This window comes from Melopsittacus undulatus, chromosome 16 (genome assembly GCF_012275295.1).
Source record: "Melopsittacus undulatus isolate bMelUnd1 chromosome 16, bMelUnd1.mat.Z, whole genome shotgun sequence".
In the NCBI taxonomy this organism is placed as follows: domain Eukaryota; kingdom Metazoa; phylum Chordata; class Aves; order Psittaciformes; family Psittaculidae; genus Melopsittacus; species Melopsittacus undulatus.
In genome coordinates this window covers 1,235,351-1,244,973 of record NC_047542.1, presented here as the reverse complement: position 1 = coordinate 1,244,973, position 9,623 = coordinate 1,235,351, and the positions used below count along the sequence as shown (strand labels likewise).

At 41.3% G+C, this 9,623-nt stretch overlaps 1 protein-coding gene across 2 annotated transcripts; it reads left to right on the top strand.

Moving 5' to 3' along the window:
• The first annotated feature begins 1,053 nt into the window (after window positions 1–1,053).
• TSHB (thyroid stimulating hormone subunit beta) lies at window positions 1,054–9,623 on the top strand. Of its 2 annotated transcripts, none has more exons than XM_031054672.1 (3): window positions 1,054–1,084; window positions 8,440–8,602; window positions 9,297–9,623. In XM_031054672.1, the coding sequence occupies exons 2-3, from the start codon at window positions 8,441–8,443 to the stop codon at window positions 9,537–9,539; spliced, it is 405 nt and encodes a 134-aa protein (XP_030910532.1). In that variant the 5' UTR covers window positions 1,054–1,084; window position 8,440; the 3' UTR covers window positions 9,540–9,623. The 2 variants fall into 2 exon arrangements, with proteins under 2 accessions (XP_030910532.1, XP_030910531.1); XM_031054671.1 differs by lacking the exon at window positions 1,054–1,084 and adding an exon at window positions 6,717–6,761.

The window sequence follows — 9,623 nt, the reverse complement described above, 5'->3', positions numbered from 1 at the left end:
AGTCTTGTAGCTTGGGTTCCTTATGATTTATCTGTTGGCAGTGATATTAGTAATGATTTTTTATTGTATGTAACTGACAGATACTCTCTAGAGATCTGAAAAAATATACTGTTATTTTTCTCTGTATTGGGGAATGGGATCTGTTACACAAGCAGATTTTCTGAGAAGTTTGAACGACTTTTCTTGCTGGAAAGATTTCAAATGTTTGCAGAATATTAAGTTTATATAATAAATCTGTTTAATAGTGTAAATTAGGACAAATGCAGAACAGAGAAGCTGCTTGTAACACACAACTTCCAGATGTCTCTTCTTTCCAGGAAAGATTATTTTACTGTAGTAGTGTAAAACAATCCATTTAAACCCCTCCCAGATACATGAATTACTTCTTTTTTGCCTGGATACAGGGACTGTTGTGCAAGGTCAGTGTCCTCATTTTAATTTGGGATTCTATTAATATCTCTTCAGCTCCCCTGCAGGAAAAAGGAAACACAACTTACATGTGCAGTTTGACATTTATTTTAAAATGGCTGGTGTTTTATACAAGACCCAAACACTTGCCAGTGTTTATTACTTCATTTCAAGATGGCTTATGTCTAATTTCGGCTGTTGTTGACATCTGATTCAACAAATATGCAGACTCATCTGCTAAGTTAGTTACTGAACAAGAAAAACAAAGAATTTTAGTTGTTTCTGAATATAATGAGACTTCTCCTATAAAGTCTGCTCAGACAGGGCCCACACAGAGACCCATGAACTACAGTTTTCCAATCTTGAAGTTAAGATTCAAAATCCACATCAAGCTGCCTTCCCATATTCATACTTGAATGCCTTGCTATAAAAAATAGATTTTAAATTATTGTTAATTGAGACTTTAGATGACAAATTAATGGATTTTCTTGGTATCTCCCAAACCTGATTTCCAGTCTAGTGGTGTAGGTACAGTATCTGACACTGCACGAGAAGAAATGACAAGGAACAAGCAGTAAGAATTAGAAATGCTGGTTATTGTAAGAGCTTCTGCATGTCACAGTGAGTCTTGCAGTAATTGTCTGGAACGTGGAGAAAAGTCTTGCCACTTGAACAGGTAAGAACTCAAGTCTGAACTGCCCACTACAACAGTGAGTAATCAGGACCTTGTCATTTTCCAGTACTGTCATGGCTATGTTATGAATCTGTGGTGCATCCTGATACCATGAGTGTGTTGTGTACTGTGGTGTATAAATCGTCTGCAAAACTACAGAAATCTTGGTACTATCACAATAGAAATCCTACAGGAAATATAATCAGTTAGGAAGGATGTCAATCATATTTGCCTCATATGGTGCCTGTTTCTGTGCACAGATTATATATAGTAAATGAAACTGAAAATATAAGCAACTTTGTTAGGCATTAATCCAGTTTGCACAGGAAAAGCAAATGGAAATTAATAAATGTTTGTGAATCCTTCAGGAATGTAAGAAAAGATCCCTAGAAAATGGACACATAGCATTCAAGTCTGCAGGGCAGATCTTCATCACAGATTTATTGTTGTGCTCTTGGGTGGGTCCAGTCATTTGAACACTGCAGAAGGCTTCTCAGATGTTTGGGGTTTTAAATGTTTTCAGTGTAGTGATTGTATATAGAACCATAGAATAGTTAGGGTGGGAAAGGACCTTAAGATCATCCAGTTCCAACCCCCCTGCCATGGGCAGACACATCTTACACTAAACCATATCACCCAGGGCTTCATCCAACCTGGCCTTGAACACTGCCAGGGATGAAGCATTCACAACCTCCCTGGGCAACCCATTTCAGTGCCTCACCACCCTTACAGTAAAGAATTTCCTCCTTTTATCCAGTCTAATCCTCTGCTATTTAAGTTTCAACACATTAGCCCTTGTCCTATCACTACAGTCCCTAATGAACTGTCCCTCACCAGCATCCCTGTAGGCCCCCTTCAGATACTGGAAGGCTGCTATGAGGTCTTCACGCAGCCTTCTCCAGGCTGAACACCCCCAACATTCTCAGCCTGTCTTCATATGGGAGGTGCTCCAGTCCCCTGATCATCCTCGTGGCCTCCTCTGGACTTGTTCCAACAGTTCCATGTCCTTTTTATGTTGAGGACACCAGAACTGCACACAATGCTCCAAGTGAGGTCTCACAAGAGCAGAGTAGAGGGGCAGGATCACCTCCTTTGACCTGCTGGCCGCGCTCCTTTTGATGCAGCCCAGGATACAGTTGCTTTCTGGGCTGTAAGCACACACTGAAGCTGCTCATGTTCATTTTCTCATTGACCAACACCCCAAGTCCTTCTCTGCAGGGCTGCTCTGAATCTCTTCTCTGCCCAACCTGTAGCTGTGCCTGGGACTGCTCCCACCCACGTGTAGGACCTTGCACTTGGCATGGTTAAACTTCATGAGGTTGGCATCAGCGACCTCACAAGCGTGTCAAGGTCCCTCTGGATGGCATTCCTTCCCTCCAGCATATCAACCAAACCCCACAGCTTGGTGTCATCGGCAAACTTGCTGAGGGCACACTCAGTCCCATTGTCCATGTCAGTGACAAAGATGTTAAACAAGACCAGTCCCAACACCGATCCCTGAGGGACACCACTCGTTACTGGTCTCCAGCTGGACATTGAACCATTGACCACAACTCTTAGCATGTGCCCGTCCAGCCAGTTCTTTACCCACTGAGTGCTCCACCTGTCAAATTGATGTCTCTCCAATTTAGAGACAAGGATGTCGTGTGGGACAGTGTCAAATGCTTTGCACAAGTCCAGGTAGATGACATCAACTGCTCCACCCCTGTCCATCCTTTTTGTAGCCCCATCATAGAAGGCCACCAAATTGGTCAGGCAGGATTTCCCCTTAGTGAAGCCCTGCTGGCTGTCATCAAGCACCTTGTTGTTTTTCATGTGCCCTAGCATGCCTGCCAGGAGACTCTGCTCCAAGGTTTTGCCAGGCACAGAGGTGAGACTAACTGGTCTGTAATTCCCTGGGTCATCAATTTTCCCCTTCTTGAAAATGGGGCTTGTATTTCCCTTTTTCCAGTCATCAGGAACTTCACCTGACTGCCATGATTTTTCAAATATGATGGCCAGTGGCTTAGCAGCTTCATTCACCAGCTCCTTCAGGACCCACGGGTGGATTTCATCAGGGCCTATGGACTTGTGTACATTCAGGTTCATAAGATGGTCTCAAACCAGATCCTCTCGTACAGTGGGCCCAACAATAAAAGAAATATCCAGCACTTTCCAAAGAACCAAAACCAAATACAAAGTCTTCTATCATCTGAGCCAAACATCAAAAAGGATTGTATATTTTCAGACCATAAATGGAGATTGTTGGCATATGATACACAACAAAGAAAGAGAATTGCTGCCTTAATCTGTGGTGGATAGGAAATGCTGCAGCTAATCCTAGGAACAAAAGGGAATAGCGGTCATCTGTGGATCTGGAAATTGAAGAGCTGAGAGCTGTGTTTCCAGCTATTATAGAGACTTGCTTTGGAAATTCAGCAGCTGCACTCTGTTTAAATGCAAAACCTGGCAAACCCACTTGTTTCTATGACAGCATATTAGGATCTTATTTCCTTTTATCAGTGGAGGTTTGCAACAGTATGGGGTTGGAAGTAATTCCTCTACCAGAATACTAATCTGTTTAGAAATCTGATGGGCTTTGTCTGGTTTTCATCAGCATAGCTTATAATTGCCTGCTGTTTGCAAGCATGGACATGGTTTAATTTTAATATCTACAGCACTGCATGCAGTGGAAACAGGAGTTACTCAGTACATTAACCTGCTCATAAGATCACAAAGGTTTCCTTGTGCAAACAGGGAAAGAGTGAGTAGGAATAATGTGATACCTTCTGCGCATTGTTCCTACTTTTATCTTAGGCATTGGTCAATCACAAAGAATCCTAAGTTACTTGTACACATAAGCTCGTGGTATGCACTGAATCTCTAGCCTGTTAGAGAGATACCTGGGTAATGAACCCATGAATTTCACTATTACTGAATTCTGTTTACAGAGATCACTCGAAACACTTCTCATGGAACATCAGCATCCTGTCTTTCACTTAATGAAAAAGTAAAGTAACTGATGTCAGTGAATGGATTGCTTTAGTTAACAGAAAGGTTAAAGATAAATAATTAACAGTGTAACTGGCTGTTCCAGAACAGGGCTACAAAGCTGGTGGCTGTAAAAGCACATTTAAAACATCTATCACTGAACAGTCTGCAGGTCAGTGATGGGGCAACCAGAGAAAAGGATCCATATGCATCAGACTTGTAACTCTGGATTTTAGGAAACTGGATGAATAAACCTCAGGCACTCATAGATTGCCACACTGGACTTTGTTATCCTGCCCACAGTGTTTTGTCTTGCTGCTCCCAGGAGGTAGTGGGATCTTGCCCCCATCAAGTGTTCAGAGGGGTCAGTAATGAATGAGCTCTATGATCATGTCCAGTAGGACAGTCAAGGAAAAGCTTTCCTACCAGCTTAACAGTTCATGTAAGTTACTGAAGAAATGTGAATGTGTGTTATCACTGGTAATGGTCAGTGCCTCTCTGACAGATGGGCGGGCTAAAATGATGCCAGCAAAGAAGAGGTAGTAGCCAAGAGGTTCTGTGGCCATTATTGTTGTGGAGCTAACCTGAGTGTGAGGAGCAGCAGCAGTTACATCAGTCTCAGGGTCCATTCAGACTAGTTTCTTGTGCTTCCATATAGATGAATTTTCATTCTCAACACTCAGAGATTCCTGTAATGCACTGCAGGGCATTCAGAGGCTGGGTTGCAGCAAATAAATTTACTGCTGAAATTATACTACCTGCTCCAGTGATTAATAATTCCTGACATTCAGAGCACACCACCCTAGGAGCTCTAAATCTTCATGACAGTGGGGCTCTGGACAGATGGAACTAAGGCCGTTGCATCTATGTAATTGCCTTAACAACCAATTTGTAATCACCTCAAAGAATAAATCAGGTTTGTTTGGCATGACCTATTTTATGTAACACCATCTCGACTGGCATTATGTTCTCATCTGTTAATTCTTTATTGCTCAAATCCTGTATCAACTTTCTGTTATTTTACCTGATTTATCAGGGATAGATGTCAAGCTTCCTGGTGGAGAGTTACCTGGGTCAGCATTCTCTCTTTAAATATTGCCATAATATTAGTACTTAATGTTTTGAAATTTCCTCAGTGGTGCAAACTTGTTGAAATCAGCATTAGCCACTTAATGGGGTTCATTTAAAAATATTTATTCTTTACACAATTTATTTAATATTTAATATATTTTGTTGCAAAGCTGGATGTTGGTTGTTCAGTCACTACGTTTTCAAATGCACATGTTCTTATGGAAGACTTTGCACTTCCTCTGCACTGACAGCTTATCTTTGTCTAGCAGTGGCCCTGGATGTTCCTGTTGGACTCTGGGCTCACAAAAGTTGATTTCCTAATCTCCAGCATCCCAAGCAAGTTTTCTTCATCTTCTCACTTCTAACAGTGATTGTTGTTTGTTTTCCTTTTTTTCATTGCTAGTTTTTAGTGTTGCATTCCCTTTTTCATCTTCACTGTGACAGACTTTCAAGCCTTGTTATATTTTCTTTGCTATTGCTGTTTGCAGACATTTCCCTAAACCTTGTTAAAGCAAATCCTTTTTTCTCCTAACCTGAACCCTCTCAGTTACACCCAATTGTCTCAGAGGAATTAGCACTTTGAAGCAGCAAAAGATTTATATATGCCTTCATACTGTGATCTGACCTCTGCCTAGATTCTTAAGGGATATGTGGAAGACGTGTTAAACCTGTCATGACCAGTGTCTTCAAATGCCTAAAGCCCTGCTTGTAAATCACTGTGGAATATTTAGAGAAGAATCAGCTGCACCTACTTCAGCTGTGCTGCAAGGGCCTCACACTATGTTCCTGCTTTAGGAATGCCAGTTTTTATTCTTACTTGGGGCAGGTTTTGTCCTCTCCAGGATTATGTTTTGTGAATTATTTCCTTTTCCTTTCAGGATTCCTTTAAAATACTCTTTAAGATTTCCAAGAATGAACATTCTTTTCTCTGATTAAAGTTTTAAACAACCAAACCCATGTGTATTTATGTCATGTATATGTGTATATGTAATGTGTGTGTATATATATGTACCTGTTATCTATACATGAGTGTATGTATGTGTATACTCATATAACCTGCATGTTTAACTGCATTTTAAATATGTCAGAAAATATAAAGCTAAATAATGTATGGGAGATGTAGCAAAATAAGTGTTACACTTGCATTGCAAAGTGTGGATGGACAGATGTTACTGAGAGTACAATTAATACTCTGCTCATGTCCTTAAGCCACAAAGAGTTATATTTAATTCCTAAGAAGTTATATGGTAGAAATTAACCCAGAAGTAGAAACTTAATGAACACAGAAAGCGTTTGGCTTATCTTAATGGAATAAGAACTCTATCATGTTATCCGAAAAAAAAGGAGAATTAGTCCAGGACCCAAAGTTGTGTGCAGCAGTCCAGAATCTCAGGAAAAGGAGACAGTATTATTCAGGAATTAGCTAAACACCAATAGGGGCTATATTTACCAGCTCAAACTCAACTCTATCATATTGCTTATGGGTACATAAATCAGGAATGTGGTTGACCTGCTTTAAGATATGTGTCCGATCCAGGTCCAAGTGGCAAGTAGTTGATTCACTGAAGGGAGGTGTTAGCAGAGCTGCAGTGAATAAGCACAGGGAGAAGGCTGGCCGGACACTGATGAAGCAACAGAGGTCAGTGGCTTTGTCAAACTTTTTTACTTTTCCTTCTCTCAGGTTTTTCACACACAAAATCCTAAAAATAAGTGGTTCCCCCCCTGTGTGGACATCTCAGTTTTACTAGTAGTTAGTGCAGTATTTTGCTTCTTATTGTGCTACACAAGTGGTTTCTTCAAAGCTTTTCCCCCATCAATTGCCATTCCAGAGCAAATTGCTTTGTAACCTCACTATTTGCTCCGTAGATTCAAGGCCAGGTAATTTCTCTGTGTGTTTTGTTTCATCAGATAAGTAAGGCTGCACCAAACCCACCCCACTGAGTACAAGTGCTTTGAGATTTGTTACTCTGTGTGTGGTGCTGCCTCTGGCAGTGGTACCTGCCTAGTAACCAGTGCACACAGTCAGCCACACTTCCTTATATTTCCACAAAACACAGGTGTAGAATTAGTCCTGTGTGATTCAGGATGACTGCATTTCCACGCCACCCTTCCTGTTGTGATGTTGCTGTCCTATGTAGCGAATAAATTAATCAATAATAACTTATTTTAAGCAGTGTCTAGTTTAAAAGCCTGATGAGAGAATGACTGTTAAAATAATTAGATTTCCAGCTCCAGTTTCCAGGTTAGGATATTATGGAGACATTTGTTCCTATCACATTTGCTTTGTGGTTCAGTATGAATTTTCAATAGATGACTTTGCGATAAGAAAGCAGCAATTCAGATGCAGTTATATAAACAGTAAGATCAGCCTGGAATTAGCCTGGAGAGTATAAAGCACACACTGATCTGGTGCTGGGTCACTGCTTCTCCCAGCTCAAGGCAGAATCAGGTTCCTGTATTAGGGAAGAATTCAGCTGACAAGAGGTTGGTCTTTCCAGACTTGTAGCTACAGGGTAAACCAGACTGTGGAACAAACGGCTTTTGTGATGGGGACCTGGCAGCTGGAAGAGACTAGAGGGTGATGTCCTTGTGTTTGTAGACACCATCATTTAAAGGCTGTAATTTGGAGGTTGTAAGGTAGACTCTGGAGTTGTGTTGGAGCTAAGAAAAGCTTTGTTGTTGGGATCCCCCAGCAGGTATGAGGAGTGAGGTCAGCACAACAGCTGGATGAAGTGGGGATATGTTGAATTGAACTTTGTTGATGTTCTTTATTGTAATTTGCTTGTATCATTTAATTATTGGCAGTGTTCCCATCTCATCATGCCTCTGAGCCAACTGGGAAGTGCACAATGCTTGCTGTGCACAGCTGCTTCTCTTCTCTCTTGCACATTTTATAAGATGCTTTCTTTAGAAACTTATTTTTAACCCACAAGGTTATTTTGGCATCTCTGGCTAATCCTGGAGCTCATGTTCTCTCACATGGCACATTTTCAAGTCCTTTAGCTCCTGTTATTTTCTGTATTAGCACTTTATCACTTGTGAGTGAAAGTTTCATGTAATAGGCTTTAGTGGGGGGGAAAAGTGAGTTTGTGGTATGTCAGTGATGGCCTGTTTATCCTTCTTGTTTGGCCAGTGGTTAGTACTGTTTCAGTTAAAGGTCTGAGATGGGAAAGATGTCAGGCTGCAGCTTAAAAAGTGGAGATTACTTCTAGTCTATGACTGTCATAACTGTTCTTGTCAGTTCTGAGAGGACGGCTGGAAGGTACATCTAATTTTATTGACACTTTGCTTTGTTTATCTGTTTTCCCCACATCCAGCATGAGTCCCTTCTTTACAATGTCTCTCCTCTTTGGGCTGACCGTTTGTCAAACAGCATCACTTTGTGCTCCTTCAGAGTATATAATCCACGTGGAGAAAAGGGAATGTGCCTACTGCCTGGCCATCAACACCACCATCTGCGCAGGATTCTGCATGACTCGGGTACAAAGAGTTACTCTGCTTTAGGCAGTTGTTTCTGTAACAGCCATCACTGCAGAACAAGTGATATGCTCACTGGAAAATTGGTGTAAATGATACAAATCTAATAGTGTTCGCCACAGGCAGAAAAATCACACTGTCATACTGGTTTGGAGTTAGCTTGTGAAGGTATGGAGGAGAAATGCTAAGCTTCTAGAGCTAGGGAGCTCCTAACATCATTAACACAGCTGAGAACTGGCTGCTGTTGCCACTGCAGAGCCTCTGTATTCAGTTTGGGGGTCAGGGTGGAATGGGTGAGAAGTAGACTATATTTAGTAACTCTTATTTGATGTAAATTCCTCGGGTAACTTCTACTCCTATTACTGCTACGACAGCTTGCTTGGAGAGTATCTATCTCACAAGTAGACATGCCAAAAACTGTATGTGAGCTTCAGTGTGGCATTTGATGTTGCACCTTGGTTAGCAGGTAGCCACTAAGCTTACAAAGCACTGTCAGCACTGAGCCAAGCAGATTGATGTGTTCACCTTGCTTATATGATTTGAAATACTGGAGTAGAGAGTCCAAATCACACACAGATTCAAAACTGCAGATCCAAACAGCAGCATGCTGAATGTGTTCACGCTAGTCTAAGTGTAAAGAGGTCTCTGACACTCATAGATGCTTCAGTGAAACAATGCATTTCTTTTTTCTTTATAGGACAGCAATGGCAAGAAGCTGTTACTCAAAAGTGCTCTGTCCCAGAACGTCTGCACATATAAAGAGATGCTGTATCAAACAGCACTGATTCCAGGCTGTCCTCATCACACTATCCCTTATTACTCCTACCCTGTGGCTGTGAGCTGCAAGTGTGGTAAATGTAACACTGACTACAGTGACTGTGTTAATGAGAAGGTCAGGACAAACTACTGCACTAAACCACAGAAGCTCTGTAACATGTAAGCCTCCAGCAGAATGCAGTCAGAATGTACCTCTCTGCTTACAACTAAACGTAAATAAAAGTATATTTCATAACGGGTTTGCAAA